The 22,978-nt window shown below is 43.6% G+C and overlaps 1 protein-coding gene across 1 annotated transcript in view; it reads left to right on the top strand.

The window, feature by feature from the left end:
• nsmfa (NMDA receptor synaptonuclear signaling and neuronal migration factor a) overlaps positions 1–22,978 on the top strand; it is a 41,745-nt gene that overhangs the window by 5,631 nt on the left and 13,136 nt on the right. Inside the window, 5 exon segments of the mRNA XM_078288714.1 lie at positions 10,716–10,777; positions 11,110–11,775; positions 11,821–12,147; positions 13,213–13,285; positions 22,082–22,134. Of these exon segments, the coding sequence (XP_078144840.1) occupies positions 10,716–10,777; positions 11,110–11,775; positions 11,821–12,147; positions 13,213–13,285; positions 22,082–22,134 (1,181 nt within the window).

Below are 22,978 nucleotides of genomic sequence, written 5' to 3'. Positions count from 1 at the left end.
ACATTTTAATCAGCTTCCTGATGTGTTTTGGTCCCACCTGTCCCATAATGCACCACACCTGGAAGACTCTGCGATGAACATCCCAGAGTACCGTCAGGCCTCAGTGGGCACAACAGGCCTCTCAACAGGTTCTCAACACCACAGCTGTGCATGTATGTATGTGTGTGTGTGTGTGTGTGTGTGTGTGTGTGTGTGTGTGTGTGTGTGTATGTAGTAAACCAATTCAATTAGTCCACCTGAGCAGAAGATTCGATTAAGCAGCATTAAGACTGAGGAATCTCTTTGCTTGGCAGCCTATTGTTTACAGTGGAGAGATGCCTGGAGAGAAATAAGCTCTGGTGATATTCAGACTAGTGGGCTCACTGCCAGGGAAGTGATGGCCTGTTTTCAGCCATGAGCCGCTTGTCCTCTAAAGATATATAGGATCACATTATTTCACCGCCTCAAAATCCAAGATATGGGTCGATAGAGGAATGAGAGGCAAATACTCAGTGAGATTATGGCAAGTGCCTCTCTACAAATACCTATATGCACAATACTTTACTCTGTAGCCGTGTGGGTTTTCAGGATCAGTTTTGTAGACATGGAGATTATTTGTTGATCAAATTAATGGCTGCAATTAAAGTGCAAGGAGCAATAATTTGTTTATTGTTATTTTTTGGTAGTTTTTTTCTCTTATTTGATAGACGGTAGAGATTGGCGGAGAGAGAGTGACATGTGACAAAGGTCGTAGGCCAGGTTTGAACCCAGGTCGTCATGGTTACGTTGACTGAGCCACCAGGACGACTTAGTAATCAGTTGTTTTGCCTTTGTTGGTGAGATTTGCTGTGAGTGACATCTCTATAGATTGCTATGTATACTATGTCCTTATGTTGTATTTTATGTGTTTTACTCATGTAGTTTTTATTCCTTGAGATGGAAGGGCAGGAGGACAGAGTTTTTTAAAGAATAATATACAGGGAGTGGACAAAATAACAGAAATACTTATATATATATATATATTAATATCAAGTACCAACATAGTCTTTTCCTGCAATTTACTGAAATTAGCACAAACTCTGAAGCGTAGGTTACCTGTTGTGGACACGAATTCTATGAAGTTTACGTTCCTCCATCTCGAATTGGATTATATGACAATAATCCAAATTTGACACTGCATTTTCATATTTCTAAAGGTTAAATTTAGGCAAGTAAAACAGCTTTGGTTAGAGTCAGGGTTAAGGTTGGGCAAAGAAAAAAACAACTACTTAAGGTTAGGGATACATGTAGGCTTAGGTTAAAGCAACTAAAACAATTTGGATAAGGGAAAACCTCTTGGCACGCGTTCCGAATTGAACCCAAGTTGTTGAAGTTTAAGGCAAATGTCAATGTCACACTACTGCCTGTTTCTAGTCATGTCTCTTTCATGTAATCCCTTTGTGGTGGGAAAACATATTTCTCTCGCTTCTTGTGCACAGAACATCGTATTTGCATTTTAAGACATTGTGCTCATTTCACAAAATTTCAGGAGACCAGGCTCCATGGCACCCGGTACGAGCCACCTTTTGCTTTCAGAACAGCTTCAATCCTGTTTGTAATGCTGTTGGAGTAATGTTGGAGTCCTGAACTGTGTGGAGAGAGAGAGAGAGAGAGAGAGAGAGAGAGAGAGAGAGAGAGAGAGAGAGAGAGAGAGAGAGAGAGAGAGAGAGAGAGAGAGAGAGAGAGAGAGAGAGAGAGAGAGAGAGAGAGAGAGAGAGAGAGAGAGAGATGTGGATTAAGTTTAGCTCCAGCATAAAAACGTCCGCTAGGGGCTAAGCTCCAAAAAGACTCCAAACCTGGCCCAACCCAATGCAAGTCAATGGGACCACAACCCAACTTCTCACTCAAAATATAAAGTCAATACATTTTTTCGACAAGAGGTTATGGTCTCAGTAGCTAATTTCACTTCTTCCAATGTGTGTCCTTATGGCAATTTTCAAAATAATTACGTCATTAACGGGATATAACGGTTATAAAACGGGGTTGTTTTCCTAGTGATTGACAGGTCGCCTGTCCAGTGATTGACAGGTCACCGATTACGGGCCAATAGTAGGCGGCAACATGGCAGCGATCGTAAACCCAATCTTTTGGCTTCAAAATGGCCCTTCAGAAGCCTATGGGTGACGTCACACTCACTACGTCCATCTGTCTTTACAGTCTATAGCTGCAACCTGCCTCAAGAAGCACGAGACAAGATACAAATATTAACAGCCCTGCAACACACTGCAACATACTGATCTGTGCCACGAGCCTCCCCACTGTGCTACACATTATATGGCACTGCTGCTACTTAGTAAAAACATCAAGGTTACTACTGTCTTTATATAGAGGCGCGACCCAATCCCTAGAGGGAGGCATGTTGTCTGTAGATGGAGAGAATAAAGAGGCTGGTGATGGAAAAAAAAAAGTAACAGCGAACAAAAAGAAAAATGGAATTGTAAGTAGATTGAAAATAATGTTTCACCATCAGCTTCCATTAGTTAGAACAAAACTGAAGAGACAGAACACAAGAAAAAGGGCATGTTTACATTTTTTGCAATGTCCCATCTGCCAAGTACCCATTTATGCATTGTTCCCTCTAGATCCGACAGAAAGAGTTGAAGTGCTGAGGTGTATCTGCCTGTTGTTGAGGATCCGTTTATGTGGCTGCATGTGTGGAAGAAGTGGTTAGTGCAGTCGGTGGCAGAATGAGTTCAGGGAGCGGTGTGTGTGTAATTGTGTCTGACTCACTCATCTTGTGAAATGCTAAGTACACTGTCTGCTGAACTAGTAGACACAAAATATGTGCGCACTCACTCACTCATTCACTCACTCACTCACTCACCAATCACTCACTCACTCACTCACTCACCAATCACTCACTCACCACTCAATCACCACTCACTCACTCACTCACTCACTCACCAATCACTCACTCACTCACTCACTCACCAATCACTCACTCACCACTCACTCACCAATCACTCACTCACTCACTCACTCACCAATCACTCACTCAATCACCACTCACCCACTCACCAATCACTCACTCACCACTCAATCACCACTCACTCACCAATCACTCACTCACTCACCACTCACTCACTCACCACTCACTCACCAATCACTCACTCACTCACTCACCACTCACTCACCAATCACTCACTCAATCACTCACTCACTCACCCACTCACCACTCACTCAATCACCACTCAGTCACTCAGTCACTCACTCACTCAGTCACTCACTCACTCACTCACTCACTCTTGTCAGAAGGAACATAACTGGTTACCCACAAGAATTTTTCATACCAGGATGAGAGTCGTTGTCTAGGGGCCAATCTCTCTCTCTCTCTCTCTCTCTCTCTCTCTCTCTCTCTCTCTCTCTCTCTCTTTCTCTCTCTCTCAATTAAATTAAATTCAAGGTGCTTTATTGCCATGAAATACGAAAGTACTCATTACCAAAGCAAAGTTAACAAATGCAAATGACAGTGATCAAAGTGACAGTGAACAATACATATACATTTGATGTGTCATTAAATTAGTAAATGCAACAATAAACAGTCAACCAATTTATCTAAATACACACATTTTACATTCTCAAACAGTGTTGGTCACATTTTTTTCTTTTTTACGTGGTCAGTTGTTCATATTTCTCTCTCTCTCTCTCTCTCTCTCTCTCTTCTCTCTCTCCCTCCATCACTGTCAAACTGTCTGATGCAATGTTTTTGAGCAGGATGCTGAACTCCTACCTGCTCCCTCGGTGCCGCTCCTGTTTGACCCGAGTGTTCTGACCTCTCTACTGAAATGTGTAAAAATTAGGGCTGCACGATATATCGTTTCAGCATCGTCATCGCGATGTGTGCATGCGCAATAGTCACATCGCAGGACGTGCGATGTCATGTAAGGCAAATTAACTCAAACATGCTACAACTTTTTTGCTGCTTGATACATAAGGGAAACTCGCACGGTTCTCATTTTCCATGACTAATCTGCAAGAGAAGTCTGTCTGATATAACATAAGGATTTCAGGGTTTGTTATAAGAGTAGCGTATGTTACCTTTCCAGCTTTCACGGCTCCGAACCGTAGTTGGGAAGCCTCTGGTGTTGTGCTAGCCTATTTTAGCTTAGCCTGGCTCGTAGCTGGTAACAAGCTTTTTACTAAGAGTCTGGACCAACTCTGCAGTGGAGAACTGGCACTTTATTTCGGTACAGCAGCGAACATAATGCACGGCCTCTCAGTGACGTTCTAAGCTCTTTTCCCGCTAACTATGGTAACTTTACTCACTTAGCATCCTGCAACTCACTCTGGCTGCGGCTAAAAACACACTCACTTCCTACTACGTCACCACGCAGGTTACCCACAAGGCCACCTTCTTAAAGGGGCAAGGCTTGATAGAGCTATTCAAGTCATTTGGTGAAAATTCCTGTATTTTTTCATATCGCAATATATATCGCAGAAAAAAAAAATATTGCAATGTCAGTTTTTTCCAATATCGTGCAGCCCTAGTAAAAATCTAAATTTATTTGCAAGCTATTTTACAGAAACAGGACGGACAAACCCCGTCTTTATTGGTCACATGCAACCATCTACAACACACACATGCATTTTTAATGGCGCCGTGAAATTTGTTCTCCGCATTTTCCCATCTTGGCCCGTCCTTCCTCTGCGGGGCAGGCCAGGAGCGGTGGGCAGCTTTATACAGCGCCCGGGGACCGACTTCTTAATGTTCATCGCTGGTCACTTATTGTACCTGAGAGACAGACTGCATTAAGACTGCTTTCCTGTGTTACTGCACTTACAGTTACAAATTAAACAGGTTAAATGAAACAGACGGATAGGGAAATGATGGGCTGAGTTGGTTTTCAACAGTTGCAGTCACTCTGAGGAGTGGATGGAGACAGCTGTCAGTTTTATTTCTTCCTTCCTCACTGTCCTGACTCCGGTCATACAGTGCTTTTCTCTGTATGTCTGTCTGTCTGTCTCTCCAAATTTACTCTCCCCTTATCCTTCCTTCTCCACTACTCTTTCTCTCTGCTGTAATCACATCTCTCCTTCTCAGAAACTCCCCTCCCTAACTCGCTTCTCTCCCCAAACCCTCCTCACATGTTTGGGAGCATGCCGGCTGCATTTCACATCTGCCTGTCAAGTTTTCATTTTTTTCTATAGGCTTTTCTCCCTTACTCTCTCACCTCTACCACTTCTGCATTCTCTTATCCTCCATCTCTGTCTTCTCTCTGTCTCTCTCTCTCTCTCTCTCTCCCTCGCTCTTCTCTTTCCTTCAGCTTTCCTCACTCTCTCCCCTTCTTTCAGTATCCCTTCCCACCATTTGCACTGTATCTCTCCCCTATTATCTCACATACCTGTATCCCAGATGCGTTACACTCACATATCAATCTCCTGGGTGCAAGAGGAGAGGGCAGACTGAAGGCATGGCTGGAAGAAAGAGAGATGTAGCGGAGAGACAGTGATAGAGAGGGAGAGAGACAGACAGAGAGAGACGGAGTGGGTGTGCAAAAGAGAGCATGAGAGAGAATGCAATACAGAGAGAGAGAGGGTTTGTTTAATGGATGGATTGAGAGGCTCTATCCCTTTCCAACTCAGTTTCCTCTCATGTATAATGGATGATGCGAGACTCTTGTGCCATTGTTTGCTGATTCTAATCAGAGTGCCTGGCCTCTTGAATAATAAAACAGAAGGGCAAAGTGAAAATGTCTGAGAGCTTCAGAGGGACACCTGCTGATTACCTATTAGCTTAGACTAGATTAATCACAACAGCCTCAACAGTATAACCCCCCCCACACACACACACACACACATGCACTGGCATGGAGACACACAAACACAAACAAACAGCTTGTCTCTTCCCACTCTGTCTCTTTTTTCTATCCTTTCTTTCTTTTCTTTGCCTTTGGACATATACACTCAGATGCACATGCACGTGCACACACACAAACACACACTCTCTCTCTCTCTCTCTCTCTCTCTCTCTCTCACACACACACACACACACACACACACACACACACATGCACAGACACACACACACACAGAGTATCATAAGAGAAGAAGCAGTGGAGGATTGCCAGGGAGGAAGGTGCAGTGACATAATTGCAGTGACATGCATGCTGGGCTATTTTTAGATGTGTATGGGAGCTGGATGGTGGCACAACACGTGCCGAGCCTCTCTACTCAGCAACACCCCCAAACTCTGGAGGAGCCTAGCTTACTTTGGCTGTGGTGTGTGCCACTGACAGTGAACAGGAGACGACCCCGAGTAGCTTTATGGGGATTTAACTGTTGGCACTACAAGGAAATAAAAATTAGATGGCTGTAAAACCTCCAACAAACGTTTTAGTTAAGGTGTGATCTCTCGATCAAAGATCAGAGCCAGACATGCTGGTCAGAGGGTACACAATATATCATATACAATATCCTGGTACAGTTTCTCTCTGTGTGTGTGTGTGTGTGTGCGTGTGTGTGTGTGCGTGTGCGTGTGTTCGTGTGTGTGTGTGTGTGGGGTTCTCTGGTTGGTACAGCTTTGGGAGAGACTTGTTCATGTTAATAAAATGTGTATGTTTAATATTGACTGACCTGTCTTATATCATAGGAAGGATCATTTGTGACTTCTCTTTAAGTGTGGTGTTTCCTTTTAAAGTGTAAAGCAGCTTTGTTCACATAAGATGTCCCCGGAGGAGTCCTGCCTTGTGTGTGAGAGAGAGAGAGAGAGAGAGAGAGAGAGAGAGAGAGAGAGAGAGAGAGAACCGCACCTCATCTCAACTCCCTGGTAAAACTAACTCTCCTCCCTCCAGGCTGCACACAGCTTCTTCAAGACACCACTTACTATGAAACACTCCTAAATTTTGCATTCTTTTGTAATATTCATAGTCTATTGATACTCTTGCCCGAACTAAAGTCTTGTACAAGTCTATGACTTCTACTGTTACCCCGGCATCTACCTTCCTCTTCCTACTAAGGTACCCCGCCATTTTTGCCTGCCCCAGCAAGAAATGAAATGATACACCCCATCCTTTGTTTGCTCTTACTGCACTGAAAACCAAAAATAAAACCAGAAACTGTAAAAGCTGCCTCAAGTGCATTGACCAATGAGCTGAGCATGTCAAACAAAGGTCTAAGCCTATCACAGTCTCTGAAGCAGTGAAATATTGTTTCTCTCACACCACAGAAAGGGCCGCCACTGCCCACATTAGAGTTCACTAGAGAGACAAAGGCACTGACTGGCAGTATCCCATGTAGTACTCTCCACTGTAAATCCCCAGCGTATTTAGGCAAGGGCCTCTTATACAGAGTAGTCCATGCAGGCTTCACCTCCGACCCCACCCCCAGGCTGGCCCTCCAAGGCGTGTCTGCTCTGCTGCCTAGCCTGTCTCTGTTAAAAGTTTTAACACAAAGTCTATACAGCCTCTTGCCTCCTATAGACTCTAGCGCAGCCCCATCCGCCCCCTCTGCGGTAGAGGGTCCCAACAGCAGCCTTGGAAACAGTTCCCCAATCCCCGCATCCCCTCTGTCGTCAAGGCACTCCTGTATCGTCCAAGCATCTGACCAGCCACTCGCGTATATCTCATGCCCAGCCGCTCAGCCAACTCCCCGGCCTCATCAAGGTTGTTCCCTGCCAGCCCGACCAGGTGCCCTAGGGTGACAACCCTAGCAGACTTTAGTGTCTCTGATAGTCCTGGAGTGGCTGCTGTAGTAATGTCCAGCCGTGCCCCATATACCAGCGGCTCCTCCAGAAGCCACTTCACAGAACTGGGTGACGCCGCTCTCAGCACATTCATCTGCCCCCACACTCTTAGCAGACCTCTGTAAAACGGTGGAACATCATTGAGTGACAGTGTTTTAGGATTAATAAAAAAATAGGGAAAAACCTAGGCCCAATCCTCCCACCTGTTTTAAAAGTGCCTCAGCAACCTGCCTCCATACAGTCCTACCTCGTGTATACAGTAGTTTCTGGATCCACTGAAGTCTGAAAACTGTTGTTCTACTGGCCAAATGTACCAACCCTTGGCCACCTTCCTCCCTTGGTAAGAACAAAACACTCTGTGGGACCCAATGATAACCTCCCCAGAAAAAATCAACCAGGATAGCCTGGATCTTAGCTAACAGGCCTGAAGGTGGCTCTAAAACTGTTAGTCTGTGCCACAGTCCTGAGGCTACCAGGTTGTTCACAATGAAGGCCCGCCCTCTATATGAGAGGTGTGGCAGTAGCCAATTCCACCTCTATAAACGATCCGGATGACCTCAAGAACACCCTCCCAGTTCCTCTGCATCACCCTGTCATTCCCCAGGTATACCCCCAGGTACTTGAAACCATTCCTGTTCCACTCTAGCCCACCTGGTAGCACTGGCTCACCATCCACCCAGGCCCCCATTATTAGAGCTTCACTCTTTCTCCAGTTCACCCTTGCTGAAGAAATCACCTCAAAAAGCCTCACAATATGACTCAGTGTTTCCACATCCCTCTGACTGTCTATCATGATAAGCACGTCATCTGCATAAGCTGAAAGACAGACCCTATCTAGCCCTGGTGCCACCTTAAGTCCCTGCAGCCTAGTCCTTATTTGGCACAAGAAGGGCTCTATAGCAAAACAGTACAGCATCCCAGAGAGAGAGCACTTAGAACTTTAAAAGGAGCACTTAAACCCCCATTCACCTTCAGTGCACTTTCAATGCCCCCATACAGCGCCTTGATCATGGCCACATAACCAGGGCTGACACCAAATGCCTCCATTGTCTGCCACATGTATCGGTGTTCAACCCGGTCAAAGGCCTTCTCCTGGTCAATAGATATAAATCCAGTATCTATGCCCAATAACCTTGAGACATCCATGACATCACGAATTAAGGATATATTATCCATAACTGACCTGCCGGGGACACAATAGGATGTATGTAGGATGTATGGTCTGCTCCATCACCGACAGTAAGAGCAAGAGAGAAAGAGAGATGTTGCACCAGAGGAAGATTTTAAAAAATCTCAGTGTTGTCACTCTCTCTCTCTCCCTCTCTCCCTCTCCCTCTCTCCCGTGCCGCCTGTGTTGGCTGGGCTTTAATAATTGACAGAGCTGCCAGGCAGTAGGCGTACACCCACAGATTCCCCTGTATACAAGGGATTCCTCTGCACAGATAAGTGTGTGTGTGCGTGCGTGCGTGCACGTGTGTGTGTGTGTGTGTGTGTGTTTTTGTGTGAACAGTCACTTCCGAGATTAGCTGCATTGGGAATATGTTACCACCAGGAGCATTCTGCCTTTTTTTTCTCCTGAATGTCATTACTGAAACATGCAGTTAATTACCCCTTGAAAACTGCCACTGTGGACACATAAAAAATTGTGTCAGGGTCACATCAATATAAACTTAATTAAGTATGCATTATGATTTTTTAAACTAGGTTTCTAACATGAAAACAAGCATGTCAAGTCACAGCAGATACATTGGAGAGCCAGTGCTAAAAGATCACTGGTGATAAAATAATGGGGATCTTATGCCAAAAGTCAAAATGTTTTTCTGGTTCCTCCATGACCTTTGCTAATGTCTTTCCTAAAACTGCAAGATCTGTCAGTTCTTAAGAGTATTTCCTCTCATAAAACAGACATCTAAAACATCTGATTATGGCACATTTATTATTTATTATTTTGATAAAAATTACTCTCTTGCGGTTGTACAAGAAAGAGTATGGAAGCAGTGTATCAAAACAATATAAAAATAAAAAAATAAAAAATATTCTGCTACAAATGTTTTAGAATGTTTTTTCCTCGCCTCTGGATTACTAATTATTACTATGAGTCATTATTCCTAGTAGTTATTGCTGCAGTACATTTCCTCCTAGCTAGTGCCCAGATTGACACTGATAGCACGTCTTTAGAGTTATCTCCATTTTTTTTCTCTACCTTCTCTTTCTTTTTGCTCTTTTTTCCACTCCTATCACACAATGACTAGAGGTACATCAGAGGGTGAAAGTCATTCAACTGCTCTACCTAGACCTATTTTGTTAAAAGGAGAAGCTCTCTGTGATTTTGAGTTTTATCTATATGTGGTTGAATGAGTGTGTCGACTTTGCACTGTATTTCTATTTCTGTGTATGTGTGTTTGAGGGAGAAAAGGAGAAACAGAAAGAAACGGCACAGCATCACATACTGTACTGTGATTATGGAGCATATCTATTTTCAGTACATCTTTCCAAGCACTCTTTCTCAGTTGCTACGAATGTTAAATGTTTGCTTGACACATGGATACACATACCTACAGTTTATTCACACACACACACACACACACACACACACACACACACACACACACACTCATGGTGTGCTGGCTGCACTGACGTCCACTGACGCAAACTGAGACATGAGAAGTCCTATTACAAGATATTAAGTCCAGCTAAGAATTTCCTCCTCCTACTTTCTTACTGTCTCTCTTTCTCCATCTTTCTCTCTCTCTCTCTCTCTCTCTCTCTCTGTCTCTCTCTCTCGGAGGCTGCCTGCCGCGTGGAGATAAAACAGCTGCATCTTAATCTGTGGGTGGCACAATCCTACAAAGAAGGCAATTAAGTTTACAATTCCCCTACTCCCCCCAATTTGTGCCACTCCCTCTCTCTCTCTTTCTCTTTCTGTCTCACTCTCTCTCTCTCTCTGACTCTGACTCTTCTGACCCTTCCCACCCATAAGTTAACATCTATATGTGTGTCATGTGTGTCCCTACAGAGCAGCGCGTGCATTTGGAGAGTACCTGTCCCACACACACCCTGAAAACCGAAACGGATCAGGTCAGCGTCTCTGCCATCCCTCCATTTCTCCACCTCTCCATCCTGCTCTGCATATTCTCTAGTGGTCCTTAATCCTTCCTCCACTCCTCCACTCCTTTGACCTCATCCTCCTGTTGAAATGCCAGGCTGCGATTATTAGTGTATCATCATAGCAGCTGATAAAAGAAGAAAGATGATAATATTAATGTCATCCTGTACTTTCCTCTTCTTCTTCCTCTTTCCCTTGCTCTTTAACACATCTGTGTATTTCTATATTCTCACCACTCATCTCTCTCTGTCGCTCTCTCTCTCTCTCTCTCTCTCTCTCTTTCTCTCTCTCTCTCTCTCTCTAGCTCACCTCCTGTGTGAAACCTTGGTGGGTCCAGACCCGGAGTCACCAAGCGACACCATTGGCCCTAACAACAACAACCACCTCCCTCCCTACTCCCACCAGCACTCCGGCACCAACACCTCCAAGGGCTCTGAGGCCGACCCGGAGCCCAGTCTGGTGAAACCCGTGCTGGGCTTACTCCAGCCGCCTCCCCCCTCTATCACCATTACAACCAAGCCGGCCCGGCTGTCCCTAGAGCGCAGCTTCTCGGCAGAGGAAGACCAGCAGAAGTGCGTCGAGTGTACGCTGCAGCCGGCCCGCGTGTACACCATCACCACCCAGCACGGCATGCTGATGAGCGGCGGCCGGGGGAGCAAAGAGAGCCTAGAACTGGACGTCCTGAAGGAGAGGTCGGGGAGTGGGGGGGTGGGATCCAGGGGGGGAGGCGGCGGTGGTGCTGGTAGCGGCGACCCACACCTCCACACCACCCTGATCCAGCCCTCCACTTCCCCTTCCTCCACCTCATCCTCTCCGACCCAGTACCACCACGCCAGCGGCGGCCGCGGCAGCAGCAGCTGTGGCGGCGGCCACCACCACGGCAACCATCACCACGGGAACCATCACCACGGGAACCACCACCACTCGGTCTCTGGCACCAACGCGTCCTCGAGCAGTGGAGGAGGTAGCGGCGGTGGTAGCGGCGGTGGTAGCGCCGGCGGAAGCAACAGCGGAGGCAGCAGTAGCAGTAACCCGCACCAGAATTCTCTGGCCGTCGGCGGCGGGTCCCACTCGCATCACGGCTCCCACCACCACGGCCACCACCACCACCTGTCTCAACCCCCGCTGCAGACCTCCGTCAGCGCCCACAACATCCGCAGCTGGGGCGAGGGGGGGAAAGGGGAGGCGGAGTGCAGCGGGCTGGCCTGCGACTCGTGCAGCGGGGCCCCCTCGCGCAGCCAGGGCTCGCTGGACCTGGAGAGCGCGTCCCGCGAGGCAGGCAAGCAGCACCGACGCCTAGAGCGGATGTGGAGTGTGGACCGGGTGACTGGGCTGGAGAGAGGTGAGAGGGTGGAGGACACAGAGAGAGGGAGAGGCGCTGAAATCCAAACAGGAGGGTTTGTTCACAATGCGCTGTGGGTGGGTTCAGACCGGGACGAAATAGTATTTGAACACTTTCAAATACTTGGAAATAAATACATACATGTTTACTCTTGCAGAGGAGTAAACATGGGGGCAGTGAGTTTATAGCTTATAGGGTTTTGTTTTTCTGTTGTCATTGTTCTGTCATGGAGGCCAAAGATCATCTGCCATTCTGTTCTTTTGTCTCATCTTTATCTTTTGATGTAAAATACATATTTTGTGAATGAGTTACCAACAAAAATGATCGCCCCCCCATTACTCTATATGCAACACTTGGGCTATATTAATTTGCAAGTAATGTTTCCACTTTTTAGGCTTTTCAGGAACAAAACAACTAGTGACACTTAGTGAGGAATAATTTGGAAGTTTTATAATTATTATTTGTATTTATTTATTGTTTTATATATATTTGTTGTTTTATGTATATATTTATTTATTGTTTTATAAGTTATTTTACTGAAAGGGTGAATTGGACTTTTTACTGTAGGAATGCATGACAAAGAATTATAAAAAAAAAACATTTAAAAAAAGAAAATAAAAACCAATGTGGAAATCTTTCTAGGAAAATCAATGACACAGAATGCGGGGACCAAATAAAGTTTGGATGTACTAGTGAAACACCCCTTTAAATTGAGTGAGTGAGTGAGTGAGTGAGTGAGTGAGTTAAAAAGAATGGGTTCAACTATTTGGAAACTTTTTCAAATATATTTCTCCCTAGGTCTGGGTGAGGGTTTGATGTTGGATGTGACGTGGTGGTCTGTATTTCTGACTCTTCGTCTCTCCGTCTCTCTCATCTGCTGTCTCTCCCTGTGTGTCTCCCTCTCTCCCTTTGTGGAGTGGTGGACTGTGGAGTGGTGGTGCTGTCGCTGGTTTTGTGCTTTCATATTCCTGCTACATTTTTTATGACCTTTGATAACACGGCACATAGTTCTCTCACAACTCACTTTGCCTTGCAATCAATATTTCTCTCTCTCTCTCTCTGCAGAGGACAATAGCTGGTTCCCCAAGGAAAACATGTTCAGCTTTCAGACTGCCACAACAACCATGCAGGCGTGAGTGTCCAACCTTCCTCCGAGCACACATGTACACTGAGCATGTATACAAACATACGTGCTTGTATTGTGTGAAAGACCGGTGTTGACAGCCAGAGTTAAAGGGACTTCAGAGAGCAACAGGGACATGTGTGTACTTTATGTGAGTGTGAGGGAGTCTGTACGTGTGCATGTGACCATCCATGTGTATTGTGTAACCTGAGGTCCCATTCTGTCTTGGCGAACACCTGCATCTGTATCGGGAAGCTGCACACACACTCTCATTCACACACATTCATATACTCATCGCATTTAAAGTCCCCATGAAATGAACTCCCACTACTTTTACTTCCTGGAAAACAGAGTATCTTTAATTGTGACCTCATGCTGCACTAGTAGGCGTAAATATACATTTCTAACCAATAAAACCAAAAGATTTTTGAACAAGCCCCTCCTAATAAACTAAGTCCCATAAGACTCATATTCCATTGGTTTAAACTTTTGAATGATCCCTCACTGCATTATGTCCCGCCCCAATAACTTCATCAAATCCAGGAAGTAAAGATGACATTTCATGGGGTCTTTAATACTGATTAGACACATCTAAAATCATTAGTTTGCTCTGTTTAATTTGTATTTTTATTTTAACTGTTATGTCCTTTTTTTGTTTTGTTACTATTGTTGTATATATTCTTTATTTAGGTGGGATACACCACAAGCCCCTTGGGTTTTTTTAATCTCACTTGCACAACTGGCTTTCATTTGCTGTAATGTTTTTGTTTTCTGTTTCAGTATGCAAATAAATAAATAAATAAATATATGAATAAATACATAAAACTGTCACAGCCACTCAGCATCCAAACTCAGTCCCCATTTCTAGAAATCTGTTTCTGCCTAGTTTTCTCTGACTTTGTATCTCTTTTTCAAACTTTATCTCTTTTGTGCTTTTTCTGTCTCTGCCTTTCACCTTTCATTTCTTCAATTATGTCAGATGCTCATTAGACCGTGTCCAGAGTACAAAGTCAGAGTCACTCAATATAAAACTGGATGTTAATTTGGCACATTAAATGAGCACAGCGCGGTAGCATTTATCATGTGGCGTTATAAGTTGACTTTTATTCATGGAGATCAAACAAGGACATGAGGACTGTAGAGACTGTTTGTGCCTCTGTCAACCCTTCTCTTTCTCTTTTTGTCTCTCCCAGTTCTACCTCTCTCTCTCTTTCCTCTACTTGTTACTCACTGGTGACTTAATTGTGTGTTTTTTTTTCCTCCTCTCTGTCTTGCATCCTAATTAATCTTGGGACGCTCAACAGGATATCGTGAGTACCTTCTCCTGCCTGCAATTTTATTTTTTTTTTTAGCTCACTTACCTCTATCTCCTTAACCGCTGTTCCTTAACCTTTGATGTCTACCATTTAACCTTCATCCTTGGGCTGGGTGTTTGAAGTTGAAAAGCTGAAAACAAATCAACCATAATGAGATAGAACCAGGAAGCATAGAGAGGCACAGAAGTAAAAGGATTGGTGTGTGTTGTGTGTGTGTGTGTGTGTGTGTGTGTGTGTGTGTGTGTGTGTGTGTGTGTGTGTGTGTTTGCCCGTAGCCAAAACCTGTTCTTTGGTTTATTTCCTCTGGCTTGTGCTAACCTAGACAGCAAATATTACGCTTGTCAATGTGAAACAGTTATGGATCTTTTAAATTACACAGTGGGTTTTAATGGGTTTTATGTGGCTCCAGGTCAAGAAACCTACTCAGCACAAATGACCAATTATTCAGTTGAGGTTAAAAAAGCCAAAGGGGAAAATTGGAGTTACAAGATTTTCATGCAACAACAGAGATAAAGTCCAGTGGTAATCCACTGCAGCCGAGTTAGCCTGCCAAGCTGAAGTCAGGGAAACGGACCTCTGTGTGTTGGCTGGCCTAAACCCTGTCTCTTCAGCTAAACCCTGCTCTAATCCACAATCCACCCTGGAGCTGTGTCAGTTTGGCGCACATGCCAGCCATAGCTTAGGACAGAGCAGTAAAGAGTTTGGCCATTTAAGTTTTCAGTTGCTGTCACGTTAGCTCCCCAGTCCCACTCCCATTGTCGTTTAAAACTACCGATCATTGAATCAGGTGACTTTAGCAGTGTTTAGAAACTTACTGTGGCAATGTTATGGAGTTAATTGTAATGCACTTGCTGACAAATGAAGTGAAGGTTGTGACGTTAGTGGCGCTGCAGCTCCGCAGCTGAGTTTGCGTATTGCCATCACCAATCGGGCGGTCTATTTAAACTGTCAAACTCACTAGCTCACTCTCTGCTGCTGCTCTCCCTGCTGCTGCCTGTGTATCTCTCACCCTCCTCCACCCAGCATCCACCTGTGGGCTCTGTTTCTTCATGGCTCCCCATGGGGGGTTGCATTTGATCTCTCCCTGCTCTCGCTTATGGCTGCCTTTAAATTGCGCTTCGCAGGGAGTGATACAAAACAGAGGCTTGTATTTACATTTTTTCTCTATAAAGTTGTCATATTCAATACGTGAGTTGTCTGACTGAACTATTTATAGTGCTAGAGATGGGGAATCAATGTGCCCATAGTGCTGTCTGGTCAAACTGTAAGAGTCAGGGTCATTGCAGGAGTCTGTTACTAAAGTAGGACACTTGGACACCTGTATTTTCAGCCATATGGCCAATAATTGTCATACTTAGTGTTGATGTCCACAGGGAAGTGTGTTGTATGCCATTAGCTAGCTCCTGTTTAATTATGATTCCTTACTTCTCCTCCGAGCCTGTTGCTCAGAACTAGGCCTAGCAATCAGATTAATGCTGACAATGGTAATGAATTCTAAGCATAATGAAGTATAAAGCGAAGCCTTGACATTTCACACTGCTGCCTACCACCCCCAGCACACCCCCCCCCCGCCCACCCAACCCTTGCCTAACTAAACCAAACTAACCCAGAACTTTTTCGAGTTCCCTGATGCTCTGTTTCCAAGTTAACCTCTGGCTGCAAGCTCAAATCACAATGTAAATATCAGGGGTTTATTCAAAAGTCTTACAACAATGTAAATACTAATTAAGGATTACTGGTCAAGGCATGACCAAAAAGACAAACTGATCGCAAGATGAGCATTCCTAATGCAATGATTTACATTGTATGTGGATGGTAATCTGTGTCACTCAGGTGACTGGGCATAAGATTTGAGCTGGTGGCATGAATTCACTTTTTGGCCTGTAGTCAAAGCTAGCTACCCCCCTACCCGCTACAACAGCCCCCCTCAGAGCCAACTAAACCCTGCAGCTAAAAGCCCTGGCATCAGCCTCCTTGCAGTGTCCTACCCCACGCTAAACCAGCATTCTCCCTCTCTCATCCCTTTAATACTGTGCCACGTCCTGGCAGGGCTTTCCGGGGATTTGTGGAGAGAAAAAGGAGAGAGAGGGAGCAGGATACGGTGGAAGTCGTCCAGAGGTACGGAGTGTCCCCTGCCTGGGTGTGCTTTGGTAGAGTGCTGCTTGCACTCGTGTCCAATACAGCTGGCTAGCTCCACTCTCGCTTATTTACGACCGTGTCTAATCTAACTGAGCCAGAGAGTCAGAACATGGCACTTGGAGGTGCAAGGACACCAGCAGGACTCACAGTGACTAAAACGGGTCTGCTCACTGGATGCTCTGCTACAGTGCCCAGTTCGCTGGGTCAGATTTGTACTGCCAATCCAATGTGCTTTATCACTCATGGCAAATTACAAAGATGTTTGTGTCTTTGCTATATAAACAAGAAAACTACATGCTTTTATCCTTAGACAACACTGAAAAGATTATATAAGATACATGTTGGGTGCTCAAAAAATCTAATTTGAGCTGGCAGTGTAATTCCAACTCTAGTGTGGGTTCTGCTTAGACACTCCTAGATTAGTCTAACTCTATTCTTGCAAATTCTCACTTAGTCTGTAGGTTAGAACAGCTTTGTAAAAGTTTTGGAAGTTGGGTTGAAAGGATCATTAAAGTAGGACATTAGACCCTTCAACAGCTGAAAGGTTTAGTAAAGAGTTAGTAGTAGAGTTAGTAGAGTTAGTAGTAGACTTAGTTAGGTTTAGTATATACAGTATAGGTATGCAACCATAGCATTCTGTCCCACACAGTATGCTGTTCCCCTCACAAAACAGGGTGAATTGTAGTAGAGTCCCCTAATAGTCAAAAAACCCTAGGTTGGGCTGCAAGAAAAACACTTTTTGAAAATATGGGAGTCAGATTCTTGTATCAGTTGGAGGAGCAGTGACATCAGTAGCACCTACAGGTCCAAAGCAACTAAAACAGCCTACCAAGGGCCAGATGCTCTGTGGCATAGGGGCAGATGGTGACTGTGACACCATGTCGTACATCTCCATTCCTGTGACGTCTCTGTCATCCATCTGCAGTGTTAATTTATTTTACATTCTGTGTGATGGACCATGTTGTGGATGTTGATCAAAATGAGTAATTACACACAAGAAAACAAAACAAGTGAAGTGATATTACCATAGACATGTTAATGCAAAGGTATTTTTTTGCATTGCATGTGTCTATGGTAATATCACTTCAAAGATTTAAAACAGTGGGAAAGCAAACTTTTTAGCAATATTTTTGCCTCATTGCACTAAAAAACGTACATTTCATTGAAAATTGTAGCTTACTGTGCCTTACAATCTCCCATCCTCTCTCACACTATACTACACATTAAATAACTGATAGCTTTTAGGTACAATAACCACTGCACTAACTCCAGCGTAGCTCTTTTAGAGGAAGTAGCCCAGTACAGTATACATGTAGTATACTGTACATGTACTGTCATAACAAGGAGAGAGATTGGGAGCTACAGTAAAGCTTTATTTTTCCTCACTTTTCCCAAAGTCTTATGATAATCATTGAGATACATTTATTTCTTTATTTATAGCAGGGATAACCCCACCTACCCACACTGAGCTGAACTTTACTAGTCTATTTAACAAAACAGTTCAGAGGGTTTTTTTTAGGCATTTTTGCCTTACTAGAGTGAGGGGCTGGCATTTGCCAGAAGGTCAGCCTGAACTCAGGAAACTGCAAGAACATTGTGCAGAACGCAGCTCATCAGACCGAGCGACAGAACACCGCAGAAATTATCTTCATATAGCAACCCTGCTCTTTAACAAGCAGTGCCAAAGAAAGAGGACGTCATCCCTCCTCATCCCCTCACAGATGAGTCCTGCTGTGTTCCCTCATTCAGCTCTGGTGGACAGATGCGACACAGGCCCGTCCTGTCAGGTGGCGAGGACGCAGACGGATGTATCCCAGAATGTCTGGCTGCTGCAGTAGAAGGTCACTGTGACAGGGAGCGGGCTGATTAATGGAGGAGCAATAGTGCAAAGCTTTCTTTCTGGGCACTCTTTAGGAAAGAAGATGTGAGGAGAGAAAGGGGGAGGTGAAACAAAATGTTAGAGTTAAGATGATGTAAGGGAGAAGGGGTGAATCTTGGGTGAGAGAAAGGGATCCAAGAAACAAAGAAAGATTAACAGGAGGAGGTACAGTCGGAGAGAAGGATGAGAAAGAGAGGAAATGTAAAGTTCTGGCTGGAAATGCTCTAGGGGAGAAAACCATAGGAAAGAGAGGGGGAGGCTAAAGATGGATTTTTATTAGCTATGCCAATATATGCACTGACATTTGTCTCGTTTTCACCAGAACCAAGTCTGTAGTTAATGCAACTTACCTGAAAAGATTCATGCATGGTTGTGGGCCAAGTCCATAATGCACACATCATGCCATGTAACAGATTTTTTGCATACTGTTTAAAGTGATAATCCACAAGATTCTTTTTTTCTTTCTTGTTTTTGGCAACAACTTTGGTGATAAGCGGTCATTGCCTTGGTATTTTGCACTCATGTAGGCGCTGGCCCAACATAATAACAATTGCGACTGATAAACAATAGCATAACCAACCAATCCACAAAAAAAAAAAGTCACATCTGCCTCTCTCCTCCGTCAATTTTCATCTTTGAGTTCTTTTCATCTTGGAAAGGCAACGGTGATCCTCCCTCTAGTTTTGGCTTGGAGACAGGCACTTTCTTTCCTCTGAGTAACTATTTTGTTTCTTTTTCCTCTGATTTTCTGCTGATGAAGTTTGAGTTTCTGTAGGTGGCGCTCATAAATTCAAGCAAAGGTATCACTTTTCACATGTGAATATCTCATTTTGGAACAACGTCATCTCATAAAATATACAGTATAGGAAATCCCATTGCAGAGCAGAAATTAGGAGATGTGACGGGAGTAGACAGAGGACAATAAAGAGCTGCAGATTAAATGAAATGTGGAAATAAAAGGAGAGAAAAAACGAGAGAGCGTTGGAGCAGGGGCGAGCGAGAGCGTATCAGACTTTCGCAGTTGGATACGGGGGTGGAAGTGGTTTCTCTCACTCATTCGCACTTTCTTTCTTCATCTCATTAACTGTCTCCACACCTCTCCTTTGTGGGCAGCAAGGGTTAAAAGGACAGAGGGAACAGGGGGAGGAGATCTCTGTCAGAAGCCATGTGTAAAGATGTCTAAAGATGGTTTTGTGGGCTTGTGCATATAATATCTCTCCTTCAAACATCTGTATAGTGAAAAGTGTAAGTGAAAAGAGTGATTTCTGTGATTAAGCAGTCCCAGCATATGAGACCATGTTAAGAGGACTTGTGAGAATAAAAAAATGGGTTTGGGCCGTTGAAACTGGGTATTTTGCCCATTAAATTATTCCAGTGCAGTGGAATTCATTATATGATGTTGCAAGTTGAATTGAATTGAATTGAATTGAAATTTTTTATTGACAATATAAAAAATATATGACATATATATATATATATATAAATAATATATGCACAGCCTCACCAGGAGGCATCATATCTTTGTACAATATTTGTCAAAAGGATAAAACACAATAAAGCCCAAGAGCTTATTTCCATTGTGGTCCTTTAGTTGATTCCTATGTTCTTCCTACATATTTATGGAGTTAAAATAAGGACAAAGAAACTCTTTGTCTTTTCTTTCTTTCTCTCGCTCTCTATGTCTCTATATTTTCCCCCACACACACATATATAGTTCTCTGCCCACACACCGACACACAGACACACACACATACGCACACACAAACCACACCAAGCGCTGACCATGTTATCATTACTCATTAGACAACTGGTAGCCTGGTGTACTGACACTGTGTGTCGACGAGACGTGAGGGGGTGGAGGAAGATAACAGGATGTTTATCTCTTGCATAGGATATAATGTAAGGAGTAGGCAGCCAGTCAGAGAGAAACAGACAATAAAGCTACTGCTATTGATTGCTTTGTCGTCGATAAAGACACTTGAAGACAAGGTCAAAGCAAATGGATTTCAAGAGGAACATAGTTATGCAATCCCTTTTAATTTATATAGTATTTTTTTTTTACGTATTCTGGCTTTAATAGACAGCAGTTAGGAGCGACAGGAATGAGTGAACAGACCACATGTGACAAAGGTCAAGAGCCAGATTTGAACCCACAACATCACCGGCACATAGCATGTGACCCAGTTTACTGAGCCACCAAGATGCCCAGGGGTTTCCCAAAATTATCCATAATTAGATAAGATTAGATTACATTGTTTTCCTCTTTAACTGCGAACATCCAACCCAAATAGCTTAATAAAAATGATATGTTTAATTGTGAATGTTGTAAATGATATATATAGTATATATAATATGAAAATGTGTACATTTACCAACTCAGTAAATGTACACATTTCCCAAGGTAAATCTGGTAAATGTGTGTATTTTCTGGTAAATGTGTGGAAAACGCTATAGGGCGAGGCTCTCTCACCCTGCCGACTGCAGGTCTGTACCATGATGATTGCACATTGTGTGCACTGTCCAACGCTATAGTCCTACACCTGAGGGTCTATTGATTAATTTAATTAGAGTAATTAGATTGGATATTGACAGAATGGTATTTGTTGTAGTAGAGTCTTATAATTAACAGGTTTTGGCCTCATAGAGTTATGTTATGCCTGATCCTTTAAAATCACATTTAAAGATTTTAATTGAGTGGCAAGCATGTTTTGGCATCCACGTCTTTAACACATGGATGGAAATGAGTTGTCTAAGCTGCACTAGTGTGTCCACTATAGGACTAAAATACAAAATCAATCAGGCATCTATTTTTTGGGCAAATTACATGAATTGAATACATAGGCTATCAACACAGCAACGTCTCACCAGCCTACCAAAAGTAAAAAGACTCACGCCAATGGCACCAGTTTGGCAAAAATGCCCTCAAATGGCCTCAAATGGCCTAATCCATGAAAACTTACCAAACACTTAGCCTTTGGCTTTGTCACATGAATGAATCTCATAAATCTCTGTTCAGGTGAGATGCGTTGGCCATGTGGCACGTCGTACCCAAAACAAAACGTAGTGGCACGACTATGAGAGGCGCTGTCGCTACTGTAGCTAACGTTTTCCACTCACATTAATCGGAAATGTACAGAATTGCCAGATTTACCTTGGGAAATGTGTACATTTAGGTAAATATGTTATTTACCATAGAGTTTGTAAATGTACACATTTACCGGTAAATATGTAAGTTTATCCCCATTTATCTCAAATTCACATAATATATACACGTGTATATGGACATATATATAAATTATCTCACTTTCTTTCGCTTTTACGAATATACTCTTTTGAGACTAAATGCTTCTCTCTGTCTTGCCTTCCTTTCTTTCTTCCCACCCACCCCTCTTTCTTTCCCTTTACCATCTCTTTCTGACACTCTGGTTCTCCCTCTGTCCTGTTTTCCTTCCTCCGCTTTGATTTCTCTACCCACAGGAACTTCCGGAAGCATCTTCGGATGGTGGGCAGCAGGAGAATGAAAGCACAGAGTGAGTCAGAGATGTGTGTGTGAGTGAGTGTGTGAGTGTGTGTGTGTGTGTGTGTGTGTTTGCTCCAAGTTATTGTCTTGTTGCTCACCCCTCATCATCAGTGTTTTTCTGTTTTTTGACATGTTTTTGCATGTGTGGTAACTGGTAACACATGCTGCTGCTTCGTTGGTATTTTTAACCGCCGTATTGCATTTAACTGAGCACCATCTGAAAATTATATGTGTTCCAGTGTGCGTTTGATAAGCCAATGTGTGCATGTGTGTGTGTACATGTGTGTGTGTGTGTGTGTGTGTGTGTGTGTGTGTGTAAGCTGTAGGTGGTCTTATGCAAATTCCTGCTGCATTGCTTGGAATATGTTTTTTGTTTTAGTTTATTTGTGCAGTTTTTTTAGCAACATATTGGGATAAAAAACTAACAAATATACAATGGTAAGAAACAGAACAAATTGTCCAGGTGAGATTAAAAAGAAAACCCAAGGGTCTTATCAAAACATCTCGCTTACAGAAAAACCAAAGTGATAAACAGACACATCCAGGTTTGGTCATAGAAACTAACTGACAATAGAGTACAACATGGTGGAAAAGGATAGAACAGATTCATAAAATGTGCATGTATGTGTGTGTGTGTGTGTGCGTGTGTGAATGTGAAAATGATGGAGTTTGTACTTTGACACTCAAACACTGCACTTTATTGCAGACAAGGTGTATGTGGTTTTATTCAGGTTTCATCAACCGTGACTCCCAGGAATCCGTAAAACTTGAATCATTTTATTCTTAATAATGAAAGTATCGACATTTGTTTGTTTTTGTTGGAACCATTTCTTTCTAGACCAGTGCTTGCTTCA

The sequence above is a fragment of the Centroberyx gerrardi genome, chromosome 2 (genome assembly GCF_048128805.1).
Source record: "Centroberyx gerrardi isolate f3 chromosome 2, fCenGer3.hap1.cur.20231027, whole genome shotgun sequence".
NCBI classification, from domain to species: Eukaryota; Metazoa; Chordata; class Actinopteri; order Beryciformes; family Berycidae; genus Centroberyx; species Centroberyx gerrardi.
Note: the sequence above shows the minus strand (reverse complement) of the source record. Positions and strands in the feature narration are given on the sequence as shown.